General features: G+C 36.5%; 1 protein-coding gene across 1 annotated transcript; it reads right to left on the minus strand.

Moving 5' to 3' along the window:
- Positions 1 to 5281: 5281 nt before the first annotated feature.
- On the minus strand, positions 5282 to 6196 carry LOC111144385 (ZFP42 zinc finger protein). Its single transcript, XM_022498659.1, has one exon. It carries the CDS (start codon positions 6194 to 6196, stop codon positions 5282 to 5284), a length of 915 nt encoding a protein of 304 aa, XP_022354367.1.
- Between the last annotated feature and the right edge of the window lie 10532 nt (positions 6197 to 16728).

Here is a 16728-nt window from a genome sequence, read left to right on the forward strand (position 1 = left end):
TCCTTAGATATCCTGCCAAACAGATCAGTTTCTGTTGGTCTAAGGAACTCACTACCTACTTTGCTGTTACGGTTTACTGAAATTAAATCTAATATATAAATTAGAAAATATACTAAGTAGTTCCTTTTGAATTTAGGCATACACTAATTATATGGATACACACAAGTATACACATAACAATCATTACAGAGTGGAGACTACAAAATTCAAAGTAACAATTCTGAAGTGTATGTATCTGATACTGCATAATGCACAAAAACCAAAACTCAAGTGACTTAAAACAATCGTTTTTCAGCTTTATTGACATATAATTGACAAAATTTAAGATTTTATTTAAAGTGTACATTGTGATTTGATATAGGTATATCCTATACCTATATCAAAGGACTCCCCCCACCTAGTTAATACATCCATCACCTCACAATGTTCTCACTATATGTATACATGTATATACTCATAAATTTAAGTTCTACTCTCAGCAAATTTGAACTGTGTAATATCGTTTTATCAGCTATAGTCACCATGTAAACAACCATTTTATTTTGTTCCTCATTTTGTAGGTCAGAAGTTAGAAAGGGACCATCCAGGTAATTGGCTTACAGTTTATTTGTTGTCACTTGTGGGGACAGGCTGGCTGATCCTACAAGATGGCTCCTTACTGCTTCTTGGCCTTGGTTCTCTACAGGTCTCTTACAGGCTTCAACAGGTGGCTCGGATTTTGCCTAGGATGGTGGTCTTAGGGTAGTTGTATTTCTTAAATGGCAGTAAGTTGTAAGAGAGCAGGCAGTAGCTACCAGGCCTCTTAAAAGCCAGGCCTGACATCGGCATAGCTATTATAGCATCATTTACACCTAACTCTATTGATCGAGACATTCACAGTCCAGCAGAAACTCAGAGGGGAAACAGACTCCAACTCTCAATGGGAGCAATAGGAAAGAATCTGCAGCCATCTATAATCTGCCCTAAGTAGATGATCTGCTGGGCATATATACCTGATAAACACAACCACCTCCACACCCACACAGGGGAAGTATCAGTACCATGCGGGATCCTCAGTAGTTTGCAAAAAGTATTGGTTGCCTTAGATAAAGGTGAAGTGGTATTCCACATACTGTGTGTAACTTTAACAACTTTTTTATATTTAATGGTCACGAAAATCAAAATTCTTTAAAGTTTTATTCCTTCTTTGATTTGTACATGTGTATTTTATGACCAGCATTTTGAGCTGCAGAAAGTGTGAACTATGCTTTTATGACACATACCCAAGATCTTAGGAGCATTAAAAATGGTTTATTAACGCCCAGGGTATCATTCTAACTTACCTAATACCTTTGATTTACTAAAGTCACAAAAGTTATGTTGGCTTCTTTTATGGGTATAACTTTAGCCACATGGTAAAGTACAGCTTCATACAGGTGTTTTCACAGGTCTAGTCCACTGAAATCTAAGAAATTCAACCCTGGGGTCACAGAGAGAAGAAGTGAAAGAAGTAATAAAAACCACATGTTAACCATTAATGTTCATTTACCAAATCCTACTTAAACTCTTGTACTCTCAAAGCTAATTTCATCCAATTGCCTTTTAATTACAGTCTCTTGCTCAGAGTTGCAAATATAATGGCTTTTTAATATATCTTGCACTGTTCTGTGTCCAATGTAGGATGTAATCATGCAATTTATTCAGAGCTAGTGCATTAGGTAATTAAAACATAAGCACACATGGATTTCTGCACATGCATATTCCACAGAAAAGAATTTGACAAACTGCTTTTGTATAAAATTCTTTTTTAGATAGAGTAGGATAGAAATCTTGTGCCTACTAATGTATGTTGTGGCCAAGGTGAAATAAAGGAATCAAGTATGACTGTTTTGGCAATCTGTGTACATATTGGAGAATGAGATAAAAGAAACTAAAGTAGGAGTGTGTCTCAACACATTTTTAATTAATCATAGTCTTGGTGGATATAATGCTCAATGCAAGCTAGCGCCCCCTTATCCAAGATATTAGGACATGAACAGATCCCTTAGTCTCCTGCCCCTTTTGAAGAACGAGAAGGGGAAAAAAGTGAAACTTAATTATCACTAAAAATGATCAAAGAATCTAACAGTATTTAGAAGTATTTTAAGAGTGATTACTTTTGGAGTAAGAGTTGATACATGCATGGGTAACAAATATATATTTACATTTCTTTCAATGAGCAATTACTTTCGTGAAGTTGTTCACCTTATTTCACAGTAACCAGATTTTATATCAGACAAGTAATTAGCTCTTTTTAAATCATATAATTTTGAGAACTGCATAATTAGTTTTTAAAAAAGCATATTCTGTATTTTTACACTTATTCATCCCATAATTAAGTGCCAACTAATTATGTGTTAGAGACACCAAGAAAGTGATAGGCTCTGCCTTAAGATTTTCATTTTTCTATGGAAAGCTATTTCTCTGGTGTTATCTTCTGACTAATATGTTTGGCCATAAAAAAGAAAAAAAAAAACCCCAAAGGATACAGGGCATGAATCCAAATGCCAACATGAAAACAGAAAAATATTTGTTCATTTATCAGGATTTGGGGTAACATGCTGGTACCTGGAGACATGGAAAAATCTAGATGGACTGATTAACTTTTGCAGTTTTCTCTGGATATGTGTTCATACATCTTGTGTTCATTCTTCCTCCTTAGAATGCAAATGTAGAAAAGTGTGTATTCCCTTTCCAAAACACTAAGATTTTAGACAACATTATCTGCATTAGCTAATTTCCTTTTCTGTTCCTTTTTCAAGTTTTCATCCACATGCCTTCTTCCTCTTACATTCTTAACAGTTTTAGGGGTCTTCTTTGGGAAAAACAGCTTGAATGCTAGCCAAGGAACATCTTATTCCCAAATCAGAATTAAACTGAGCCTTAGAATCCAGATACACTCTTTTCCAAATTGGTATTTCTTGTACATTTAAGCTTTAGGGTTGTAAATACTGAGCGCTGGGCCCCTCAGCTCCAGAAAGAGGTAATCTATAGAAGCAGACAGCCTCCAAAAAGGCCTAGTCAATCTTGATCCCTCTTGATGCCCTGAGTCCCAGGTCTTAAGAGCCTGCTGCCTAAACCCCACCATTGACTTGATCTAGTTTTGACTGCTCCCTATTTAATCCTCCCTTTTTGCTTAGCCTATAGAGATGCTATGTCCTAATTTAACTCTTGAGGTAGAAATCCAGGACCAAATCAAACACACTAATGTCAAAGCAAAAACTAGACAAACCTATGCTCCATCATCTTTATCAAATAGCAAATTCCCATCCTAAATTCTATACTCAGGTGTTTGATTTAGAGGAAATTACAAATTTACAAATGGATTATAAATCCAAAGTTCCTATTCACTTAGAAACTCAAGACCTACATTCCTATAGAAAATGATGGTATAAATGTCATACCAAATATATCATAAATAAAAAATTATTTCTATAATATTCGATAGTAACGGTTTGCTCAATGAGGTAAAAATATAAGCCCTTCATTTTTAACTGCTTTGAAGTCATGTGGTTGTACATTTTGGTATTCCTCAAATCAAAATTAATCTTTAAGTTGTTTAAGTTGATCTGTTTATATACTGTTTTGTGTCTTTTCCTTCTTCCACCCCCTGAAAAGCTGTTAAATTTATGGTACAATCATTACCTCCAATGGAGTCTTAAATCTTACATAAAATATGGTATGCTGACTACTAACTATTTAGAATATTAATGTAGGGAGGGGGGAATGCTTTCCAAGTTTGAAATGTTTTGCCCACCAGGATATCATTTTAATCAGGGATTCAGTTAATCCCTATTTTGAAGCTAGAGTTGTTTGTTTTGGGTGCTCCTGGACCAAACAATTCCTCCACCTTATCCAGAATCTTTAATTACCTTCTCTGAATTTTCTTCCACAGAATGTAAATGCCCCAGATTCTGTCCCAGAGTATCTATTTTATTAATTTTAATTGTTAAAAACAACAAACTTCCTCCTTCTCTGTGGCTTTCCTGACTGTGGTCCTGTTTCCTTCCCTTTCCATTCAGCGTTCCTTTAAGGGTATTTGCATACAGAGGTATCATGATTTATGTAACCTGTTGTCTTTTAATGGACATTTAAGATATGAAGTTAATACTATTAAAAATATGCTTAATGTCCTTGAGTAAGTATCTTTGTACATTCATGAAAATACTTCCATGGAATACAATTCCAGAAATGAAATTATTTGGTCTAAGGAAATGCACATTACAGGTTGAACCATATATCCCCCAAAATTTGTGTCAAAATCCTAGCCCCAATACCCCAGAATCTGGCCTTATTTAGAGATGGTGTCTTTATGGAGGTGATCAAGTTGAAATGAGATTATTAGGAAGGGTTCTAATTCAGTATGACTGGTGTCTTTGTAAGAGGGAATCTGGTCATTGACATGCACAGAGGAAGAGATGGGGTTCTAAGGGAAAACCACCATGTATACATGAAGATGACCATCTATAAACCAAGGAGCAAAGCCAGGTACAGATCCTTCCTTCACTACACTGAAAAGAAACTAACCCCTGCCAACACCTTGACTCTGGACTTCTCCCCACCCCTCATCAATATTTAAATATTAATCTTTGCAATGTTTTGTTAGTTTCAAAGACAAATAAATGGTACCACTTTTCAATACACACCTCTTTGATTTTTAAATCTTGATTTCGCATATCTCTGGGATTTTATTTCCTTTTAAATATCTAAAATGGATTCCAATGAATTGACACTATGAAATAACCATTCAAATCTAGCTGTATGATTTCACTAGTTTTCTACAATGATAAAAAAAAGATTAAAAATATATTGAACTTTTGAACATGTTTAACTACTCATTCACTTACTGACAATCTACTGCCAACATTCTCTAAGATTATCACACGCTGATTGCGTTTATTCCTAAAAGGCAAAAGCTAAACAACTGGGAACGACACACTTTAAAAACAAAGTAAATTTCATATTTATAGCATGTGAAAATAAGTCCCATATCCGGTAATCCAATTCATAATGTATTAAGGATTATGCTTTTTCAATAAATTATTACTGACCTTCTTGTTGGAAACACGTAATTCTACAGTGTCCCAAAATGGTGTCATAAACTACTGGAGCACTATAGTCATTAAAACAAAAATATGCCATGTAGGATTGCAACTGCTTTAAAAAACTCTTTCCTGGAGACAACAGTAAGGTACGTTTGCCCCCAAATCACTCTTTTGTTAATATGCTTATCCTGTTAGAGGACTCTTTTCCATCTTCTCTTTCACTGATTTTTGTTGGTCTTTCCATGAGTTAAGACGTGAACTTTCAGGTTATTTGACTGAATAAACCTCTTGTGACAACTTTCAAAGGGACACACGAAACGTTTCTCCCCAGTGTGGATGCGGACATGCGTACGCAAATTGTAGTCCAGGGAAAAGCGTTTTCCACACCCTTCAAAAGTGCACTGAAATGGCTTCTCTCCAGTATGAACAAGAAAATGTCTTTTTAGTTTCGAACTCTCATTGAATGCTTTCCCACATTCTGCACATACGTGATCTCGAGGACCATGGACAAGGAGATGCTTTCTCAGGGAAGCTCTATTCTTTACCTTTTTTGGGCATCCACTGTAAGGACAAACAATTCTTTCTGGAGCCTCATATTCCTCATTTCTTGCTGGCTTCTTTCTAGCAAATTCTGCAGACTTTTTAGGATCTGGTAGGTCAATGCTGGGTGCTCCTCCAGGAGGAAGCTTCTTGCCCATTACATACTCAGAATACTTAAGCTGTGAATTCTCTCTAACAATCTGTTGAGGAAGTTCTCGTTTTGCCCCTTTCTGTGCACATTTCAAGGATTTTTTCAGAAGTGAGCTTGCTGTAAGAACCTGTTGAGAAAGCTCTTGCTCTGATCCTTCTTCCAGGTAGTTAAGGGACTTAAGTGAGTCTTCTTCCAGAATAGGTTCAGAAAACTCACCTCTTATTATGCATTCTATGTAACAATCAGAGAAAGAGTCTTCTCCAACAACCAGATTGCTTGTCTCAAAGACCACACCTTCATCTTCTAAGGCCCGTGTTGTGTTGAGAAGTTTCTTCTGGACTGCCCGTGGCTTAGATGGCCTTCGCTTATCCCTCTTGAAGGCTCTTCTAGCCAGGCCTTTCTGGCCACAAGTCTTTGCCCTTTTCTTCAGTTGCTGGTCCATAGTGTCCTGTCTGCTTCTTCCTTGAATATTTGCACCAGGATATATCAATCTTTCAAGTGACAGTGATCTCAGCAAGTTGTCTTCAGCAAGCCTCCTTTGAGACAGTAACCTTTAGATAAAATATATTCCAATTTTAGAACCATTGTCAGAAAACGACCTCAAAAAATGGCCTCAAATTCACTTTTCAATAATGAAATGGTTCCATTTGTTTCTTCTCTGACAAACCCAAGAAAGTAAGAGAATGAACTGTAACATAGGCTGTATATCTTAAGATACAATATAACTATATCTTAGTGAGTATCCCCACAAATTATCTGAGCTCTCCAACTGACCACCTACTGTTACTGGGCACTATGTGTTAGCCCTATTCTAGGCTACTCATGGGTTGAGATTTATAAGTGGACATACAAAAAAAAAAAAATCTATGCCTCATGGTGTATACATCCTTGTGAATGCCACACGTTAAAAGCTAAAGTGCTACACTGGGTGTCATTTGAATTCTATTCCAGAAATCAATATTATACTATGTTAACTAACAAAATTAAATGCTTCTCCCTCTCCCACACCCCCTGCTTGTGTTCCCTCTTGCTCTGTCTGTCAAATAAAAAAAATCTTTGGGGGAAAAAAAAACCCTGAAAACAAAACAAAGAAGGTAAAGTGTACAGAATAAGCAAAGGGGCTGGTAGAAAGGAGTCCACAATTTTAAATAGGGAGCTTAGGCAGGCCTTGACTGAGGTACCAGCAGCTAAAACTTGAAGTGAGGGTTGCTTATTGTGTAACCCTGTTGTGAAATTCAAATTAAATAATGTTTACAAAGTACTTAGCACAGAGCTAATGCTGAATGGTTACATGAGCTAGTGTTATTTCACCTTTGTATTCATCCTTTAAGTATATGTTGGGTCCTGGGATACACCAGATACTATACTTTAGACCAAGGGTAGCTTTTTTTTTTTTTTTTTTTTTTAAATTTAATAAAGAGCTTTAAGCTCTGTGGGCCCCATGGTCTATGCTGTAACTGTTCAACTCTGCTTTTGTTGCACGGAAGCTGCCACAGATGCTTCAAAGGAGGGGTGTGGCTGTGTTCCAGATAAAATAAGGAGAGGCTGGATCTGCCCATGTGTAGCTTCTACTTCTGCAGAAGATGGCGATTCAGAGGAAAAAACAAATGAAATCCATGCATTTCTATGCACAGGGGGGAATTTGGCCTTGAATACTTTCTTTTTTCTTAAAAATCTAAAAAGCAGCATTATAAAAGTTATACCATGAATATGTTATAGTCTGGGAACCTTTTGCTTAATGTTACCATTGTGTGCCTTATAGAAATTCTCTTAACTTTGTCGCGATGTCCTGCTGTAGGAACAAAAATAAATCCTGTTTAAAAAGGAGTAAATGTGAAAGTAGTGGAGAGAAAATTAACATCTTGAAAATATTTTTAAACAGCTATATTTAAAAATATCACCTCAAAAGAATCATGCTATTTATGTTTGGCAAAAACACAGCGTCAAAACATGTTTTTCAATTGCTATGGGGAGAGTTTGAAATGCCTTCTTAAACATTTATATATAAAAATATATAATAAATAATGTTTTATGTAAATTAGTTTTAAAATAAATTATAAATAAAATAAATTATGTATTTATATACAATACATAAATATTTTATATATATAAATTGCTAAGGGAAGAGTTTTGGATTTCTTCTGAAACATTTGTATATATATTATATAAATTTTTTTTATAATATATACAAACATTTAAGAAAAAAACTTAAAATACTCTTTCTTTAGCAATTGAAAAGCATGCTTTGTTTTATTCCATGTATTCCCCCCCCCACCAAGAGTAAATGGTAAGATCCTTTCTAGGTGTTTTTAAATGTGGCTACTTCAATATATTTTCAAGCTGTATGGGGTATCTCAGTCAGTTGAGCCTCCACCTCTTCATTTTGGCTCAGGTCATCATCTCAGGGTCATGAGATCAAGCCCTGGAGGGGCTCTGTGCTCAAGGTGGAGTCTGCTTAAGATTCTCTCTGCTTTTCCAACTCACACTCAAAACAAAACAAAACCAAAAATACAATATATATTTTCAAGCTGTGTATGTATAATGTTAAATGGCACAAGTATTATTTTCTTTTTGTATTTTTTAAAGAAGCTTTTATTTATTTGACACAGAGACAGGAAGAGAGGGAACACAAGCAAGGGGAGTGGGGAGAGGGAGAAGCAGGCTTCCCGCTGAGCAGGAAATCCCAATGCAGGGCTCCATTTCAGGAGCCTGGGATCCTGACCTGAGCCGAAGGCAGACACTTAACTACTAAGCCACGTAGACACCCCTATTATTTAAAAAAAAAAAAAAAAAAAGGGTAAAATAAACCAGGAAACCAGGAGACTATATTCAGGAAATTCTGCCTAACAAAATCTTGTTCTGCTAGCTAGAAATAATTCTTGACTCTTTAAAGGTATTAATGAATGTAACATCTTTGGAGCAAAATCACTAGCAATCACTCTAAAGTTTGAGTAGGATAATGTAACGCCTCCCACCCCATTCCATTTAGTCCATTTAAAGTAACTGCAATTTGATTGATTCCAGCTTTTCTCTCCAAATTTATTAAATTTATTCTGGAGACGGAGATAGTATCTCCAGCTCTACTTATTTTTCAGCCATAATAAACTCTCCCTTCAATGAAGTGCCATGCGCTTCCCTCTCAGTAAAATACTACCCACCCTCACTCCTCCTTCCCTTATTAGCATGGGCACCTGCTTATTTCTCATCCATTATTTCTGATGTCTGCTTAAATATCACCTCCTCGGGCAACCTTCCTTTGATTCATTGGCTCAATTAGGTCCCCAAGCTCATTGTTTCCATAGCTTCCTATTTTATACTGAACGGAGTCTCTGGTATTGATTACTTAAGGTTTGACTTACTTAATGGACTCTAAGCTGTGCTAGGGCAAGGTTCTCTTCTGTTTTATTCACAAGTCGCAGGACTTAGTACATTTGTCTAATGAAATGAAGGGATGAATATCCATTAATAATCATAATGATATTGATTTAGCAAACCTACAAAATTACTACAAAATTATGTGGGACTTTGAATACAGTATCGAAGTTTCTAAAAGTTGGTTATCAGTGATGCCAAGATGTTACCTAAAAAGACAACTCTTATGAGATCAGGGCTGAAAGAGGTAGTCTCTTTATGAACTTATGTAGCCCTTACTTTTCTAAGGTAGATTCTCATTTGCCAGATATGAGCATTACAGCATTTCTTGCACAATATTCAAGTTTGTGAGAATGATGTATAAAATAGTAATTTATTAATTAATAACGGGAAAAATCCTGTTTATATGACAAGTACATTCTCTGTTGGTGGATATCAAACTACTTGGAAAATGTACTGGGTAAACATGGAAAGAGAAAAATCTGGACATTAAAAAATACATACTGGGTTGAGAGTAATAGAATTTTATATTTCTCAGACTGAGACGGAAGTACTTCCAAGGGTGCATCATTTACTTACTCAGTCATCTGACAAGTATTTAGTAGCAAACATTGTTCTACGTGCTGACCCTAGAGCATTAAAAAGATACTGAGGTCCTGGTTTTCATAAAGCTTTTATCTGTGTGAGATATAAATGTAAATAAACAAATTATTTGTAAAATGGTAAATAAAATAGTTTAAGGTTGAGAAAAAAGCTAGAAAATAAAAGCAATTAAGGTGTGGTATGGACAGGAAATGATGGAGGCCATCTTGAGAAAGAATGTCTGGAATGGCCTCCAAGGAGAGGGCATTAGATGGAGACTTGAAAAAGGAAAGTATCAGCCAGTGTAAAGAGAAGGGAGAATAGTGTTCTTTCCAGGTGCAGCAGGGAGTACAAAGGGATTAAGGTGCTGGAGGACAAAGGAAGCCATGTTTATTGCACACAGTGGCTAGAAGAGACCAGAGTGGTCTGAGATAAGGTTGAGGACCTCACAGAATCCTGGGAGCCAGGGGAGCCATTTGCATTTCTTTCACAAACCAGTGGGAGCCATTACAGAGGTTTCTTTCAGACCAGGAAAAAGCCTGTTCTGGCTGAGGTTAAAATGATTACTCAGGCTGGTGAGTGGAGAATAGACCTCAGGAGGCAAGGGTGAAAGCAGAAAATTCCCTAGGGCTATTTAGCAATCCAGAAACAGTGCAGTTTGTTTGGAGCAGGTGTTGATAGCGGAGATGAAATGGCGGAAGAGAGGGAGAACAGAACCTTCTGAACTTGCGGGAGGATTAGATAAAGGGAGTAAGGCAAACAGAGGAGTCAGTGAGTAAGTGGTCCTAGGTTTTCACTGCAGTAATTGAGCAGATGGTAGTGTCACTTGCAGAGATAACGAGGAGGGAAGAAAAGGGAAGACAGGTATACTCTCTTGATTTAATAATTTGAACATTTTAAGACTTGTAAAAAAAAGTGAACATTTTAATATAAACAATTTAAAGCAAAATAGATCTAGCCATTTGTTGCAGTGAAATATAATTTTTATATGTTTTTTTAAGCAAAATTTTAAGAATGCAACTTTAAGGAAATTTCAACCAGGCATATACTTTCAAGAAAAGGTCTTTACTTTTCTCCTTTCTCTCTTTTAAGAGTTTGAGGCCAGTGGCCCAGAGCAGCTATAGTCAATGCGGTATAAACACTAGAAGTCTCCTGGCCAAGGTCCATTCCCCACTTGGTTCTAGGATAAAACGCTCCTCGTCCATGGTTTTCAAAACCTTTTGAACAGGACTCATGTTAAAAATACATTCTAAGGAGTGAGCTCAATACATACCCTTTCCTCCTAGATCTGAAAAAAAGCAAAGGTCCATGAAACAAGACTTACCCGTGCTACCAAGATGCACTCTGCTACCTCCTATCCCACCGGTTTCGAGTAAGAGCAAGAAGAAACTGCTACTGGAGCCCCGACAGCAGCTGAAACCAGCCAGTTAGGCCCACCCTCTTTTTGATGGACACATTCAAATTAGGCTACACCTACATTTCAGGCAGCATTGATTAGTTTAGGAACAGCTCTATCAAACCTTAAAGGGTAGAGCTATCAGGTAGCAGTGGGCGTGGTGGCGGGTGTGGCTCTGCTCCGCCCAGGTCGGGGTAGGCCGCCTAGACCCGGCCTCTAGCGGTCACCTTCAGCCGAGAGCCTACCTTGCTGGGTGACTCCTCCCTCTGCGCCTCAGTTCCAGGGCGCTGGACCCTCACCACGTGGGCAAACCTCAGTGAACCGCAATCGCCTAGCTTTCCCTGTAGTAGGCACTCAGTAAATGTCTCTTGAACAAATGAAAGTAGGTATAATTGTATTTAAACAGTTACTTATCAATGAAATGAAAATCCAGAGGTAGAGGCAGTTTTACCCTCTAGAAGTAGTGGTTTACCTATAAGCATACCACACCTTGCCCCGCACTCTCTCTTACCCTCCCCCAAACTCCAGTCCCCACCCCACTCTACCTCCAGTCCCAGAATTACTGCTTTTTCTTTTTCAGCCATTAATGTGACTGTTCATATCCCTAAAGGTAACACAACTCACTTTGAAAGCCGCGGTCAATCAACATTCGCCATTGGCTATGGTCTAGTGAAGTTTAATAGTTCGTGTAAGCACACAGACCATTAAAACAAAAACCCAAATCAATGTTTAAAAACCTCTTAAATTTTACTTGAAGCTGGTCTGCAATTCACATATATATCTGGGAACAGTTCTCCACACTATTTTTTTTTTTTAAATCTGCTTAGAATAATTATCAATTGTAATATCGGAAAGTAAAAGATCATTTCCAGTAGGGGAAATATGTAAACTGTTTTTCTACAGTATTTTTCTGTCATCTCCCCCAGTAGGCATACCAGATCCTCATCCATATGAAATTGAAATTACATAAAGCTTCCTTGCTCCTTACCTTGGAACATATTATTTGTGGGTGAGTCTGAAGGCAGAGATTGTGAGAAACTACTTCTCTCCTGTTCTCTATGGTACGGTCTGTATAAACCGTACAGACAAGTTTTCAGATCGGTTTTCAGCAGCCCCCCCCTTTTTTTTTTGGTGATAAAAATGTTAATGTTTTAGGTTTCAATAAAAACACCGCTTCAAGAATCCTAATAGACCATTCTTTCCAAGCCTTTAAATGGCAATGCCGTTGTTCTTTAAAAGTACCCCCCTCACTGAAGGTATCTCTCTTTCTCTTCCTCTTTCTAAGGAATCACCATTATTTATATATATGAATAAAAATATAAATAAGTGACAATCATTTATATATACTTTATATATAGAGATAATATATGTTAAACATATAAAACATGTTTTATATTAATACACAAATACAAATTATATAAAAATGATTGTATATCATTTATTTATATCTTTACCTAATGTATAATTTATATATAAATGATGATGTGATATATATAGAGAGAAAAATACACACATGAGCTGAAGCTGAAGATCCTTTCTTTCATCTCATTCACCTTTTGTTATCAGTCCCTTTACTGTCAAAACAGTGCATACAATCAGCTAGATTAATTTATAATACCTTCCTCTCTACTGATTCAATCTGTTCACTTGGTTTGTGCTATCTGGAAACTGGAGACAACATATTTAGAAAATCTAAATTTACATTTCACACTCCACCTTCTACATAAATTATTTTTGCTCCCATTTTGTTTTAACTTTCCTAAAGAAGTAAACCAAAAGGAAGGAACTCATCTGTTGTCATAAGATCTGAGCTCAAAGGCATATCTCCAACATGAGTTAGGGAACCAATTAAACCATGCGATAAAAGTGGGCTGCCTTTTGAAATTGGTACAAAGAGAATGGTGCAAGGAAACAAGTTAATCTTTTGGATTCCTGGAACTTTAGTCATAGCAATAATACAAATAACATCCTGGCTACTTTTTAAAAGTTGTATTTTGAAAATTTATTTCTGTCTTACAAACCAGTATTTTCCTTAGAAATCTTAGAATATGAAAACTATTAATATGCTTTAATTCACTCAACACATATTTAAATTTTTTCCCCAGACAGAACACTGTTCTAGGCCCGGAGGGTATGTATTCCTGGCCTTTCTGCAGTTTGCAAGGTGAAGTTGCATGGCAGGAACTAGAGTGAGGCAAATAACTGGCAGTTTTCACTGCAGCAAAATTTAAAGAATGCCAAAAAATTCAGTTATTAGAATTAATGATAGTTTAATGAAATAGTTTTTAATGAAATACTTTAAAAAAAATTTTTTTTAAATTTATTTGACAGAGAATACAAGTAGACAGAGAGGCAGGCAGAGAGAGGAAGGAAAGCAGGCTCCCTGCTGAGCAGAGAGCCTGATGCGGGGCTCAATCCCAGGACCCTGGGATCATGACCTGAGCCGAAAGCAGAGGCTTTAACCCACTGAGCCACCCAGGCGCCCCTTTAATGAAATACTTTTAAAAATAAAAATTAGTTAGGGGCTCCTCAGTGGCTGAGTCAGTTAGGCATCCAACTCTTGATTGCAATTCAGGCCATTATCTCAGGGTCCTGGGATCCAGCCCCATCTGGGTGGGGCTCTGTGCCTGGCCGGGAGTCTATTTGAGATTCTCTTCCTCTGCCCCTCCCCCCACTTAAGCTCTCTGTCTTTCTCTAAAAATAAATAAATATACCTTTAAAAAAAAATAAAAAACAAAAATTAGTGCAAGAATCCATGGTAAACAAATACAAAAATTCAAATAAAGACAAACAACTGAATAATCATGCTTTGTAAATGTAAAATGAATGCAGCTATTGTTAGGACAAGGAGGGGTAGGTATTTGGTATTATGGGAGTCCATAACAGGAAGCTGTAATGGAATCTGGAAGTTCTAGAGCTGCTATGATCTGAAGGCAGATCAGAAGGCAAAATCCCCCGACTCCCCTTAACAAAAGAGGAAATAGCTATTTAAGGAGGGAGAGCAAGAGGGGTTATACAGTGCCAGACTCCCAATAGAAGTTAAATCTTCATCCCAAGAACAGTGGGAATGGACTGTTCCAAGAAAGCATGCTTCATACATAAGTGCATATTAAAGTTAAACTTGTAAACTTTGTTTCATTGTTGGAGCTTCAGTCTATGTGTGATCTCCTAATAGTAATTGAATGCTTTACATACATTTACTCATTTTATCTAAAAACCAAATTTTTAAAATGATTATCATTACTATTATTATTATCATAATTTCATTTATATTTAAAAATGATAACTCTGGGGGTGCCTGGGTGACTCAGATGGTTAAGCATCTGCCTTGGGCTCAGGTCATGAACTCCAGGTCCTGGGATTGAGCCCCACATCAGGTTCCTGGCTCAGTGAGGAGTCTGGTTCTCCCTCTCCCTCTGCCTCTCTCCCTGCTCAATTCTCTCTCTCTCTGTATCTCTCTTTCTCAAATGAATAAATAAAAATCTTAAAAAATGATAACTCTGAAGCTCCAAGAAAGAAAGTAAGTGAACTAAGTAGCTGAACTCAGATGAGAACTCAAGGGTACAAACCCTGTTAGAACAGCCTTCATCAAAAAGACAAGAGATTAACAAACACTGGGCCAGAGATACCCTTGTGCACTACGGCTGGGGTTGTAAATTGCTGCAGCCGTTGTGGAAAACAGTATGGAGATTCCTTAAAAAATTAAAAATAGAACTACCATATGATCCAGCAGTTTCATCTCTAGAAGTATATCCAAGGGAAATGAAAATATTAACTTGAAAAGATAATCTGTACCCTTACTTTCATTGTATTATTCACAATAACCAAGATGTGGAAATAACCCAAGTGTTTATAGATGGATGAGTGGATAAAGAAGTGGTATGTGTATATAAATGGAATATTATTCAATTATAAAAAACAAGGAAACCCTATCATTGGCAACAACATGAATGGAACTTGAAGGCATTAATAAAGTGAAATAAGAGAAAGACAAATACTGTATGATAGCACTTAAATATGAAATATTTAAAGAAAAAAAAAAGGAAAGGAAAAGAAAAAGAGATCAGACTTTGGTTACCAGAGCCAGAGGTTGAGAGGAGGAAGAATTGGAAGAAGGTGATAAAAGGTACAAGCTTCCTGTTATAAGATAAAGTACTAGGGATGTAACATATGACATGATGACTATAGTTAACACTGATCTATGGGAAAGTTAAGAGAGTAAATCCTGAGAGTTCTCATCACAAGAGGAAATTTTTCTTCCCTTCTTTCCTTTCTTTTCTTTTTATTGTATCTATATGAGAAGATGGATGTTAGCTAATCCTGTTGTGGAAACCCTTTCACAATGATGTAAATCAAATCATCATGTTTTACATCTTCAATTGTTCAGTGATATATGCTAATTATTTATCAATGAAACTTCAAAAAAGAAAACCTCGTGTGCTTAATTCTTTGAGATACAGCATTTTATCTTATATTATGGCATTTTAGAGATGCCATGATTGTATCTTTATAAAAAGTCTCTTGCACTATTATTTTCTATCATTTATAATGCCTATTTACATACTTATTTGATCTTGATAGCAACCTTATGAATTGTTGCTACCCATTTCACAGATAAGGAAATAGAAAGTCAGTAATGACAAGTGCCTTCTTCAAGCACTGCAGTTATTAGTTTATGGGCCAAAGTTTAGACCCTAAGTCTTGCTGTCTTGACATAAAGTTTAAAGGTAAGGTTAATTTTGTCAAGTTCAGTCAGTCACTTGTTTAAAGAGCTTCTGAAATGTATTTTAATTTTTATTTTTTAAATATTTTATTTATTTATTTGACAGACAGAGATCACAAGTAGGCAGAGGGGCAGGCAGAGAGAGAGGAGGAAGTAGGCTCTCTGCAGAGCAGAGCGCCCTATGTGGGGCTTGATCCCAGGACCCTGAGATCATGACCTCAGCTGAAGGCAGAGGCTTTAACCCACTGAGCCACCCTGGTGCCCCTCTGAAATGTATTTTTAGAGTTTCTCTACAAAAAACAACAAAATCTATTTAATAATATTTACATTTCTCCTTAGAATTTGAGATCTTAATACATTATTTTAAGAAGGCATACTAAGGCATATTTTGACTCTGTACTATTTTTATTTATATAACATTATATTAGTTTCAGGTATACAGAATGATGCTATATATAGAAAGTGAAATGATCACTGCAATGAATCCAGTTAACATCCTTTACCACAAAGTTACATTTTTTCTCTTGGGATGACAACTTTTAAGATTTACTTTCTTAGCACCTTTCAGATATACAATATATTATTAGTAGTAGTAGAGTCATCAGGCTGTACATTACATCCCCAGGTCTTATTTATTTTATAACTGGAAATTGTGCCTTTTCACCCACTTCACACAGAAGTAGCAGGTGGGGGGTGATAGGAGAAATGGGTGAAGGTGGACTCTACTTTTTTTTTTTTTTTTAATCTAAGTGGAAGCTGTTTGATGCTTCACACTGACAAGAATGAGACTTGTCATCATAGTGTCATACATTTCATCAGTCTTCATGCTCTTTAGATGAAAGGTATAACCACACAAATATTGTCATGTTTCATTTTCTCTGGGAGAATTCAGCTGTGGGCC

This window comes from Enhydra lutris, unplaced genomic scaffold (assembly GCF_002288905.1).
Source record: "Enhydra lutris kenyoni isolate GAN:26980312 unplaced genomic scaffold, ASM228890v2 scaffoldscaffold11, whole genome shotgun sequence".
In the NCBI taxonomy this organism is placed as follows: domain Eukaryota; kingdom Metazoa; phylum Chordata; class Mammalia; order Carnivora; family Mustelidae; genus Enhydra; species Enhydra lutris.

Coding starts and splice junctions, on each gene's coding strand:
- LOC111144385 (XM_022498659.1), bottom strand. CDS start 6,196: ATGGACCAGCAACTGAAGAAAAGGGCAAAGACTTGTGGCCAGAAAGGC.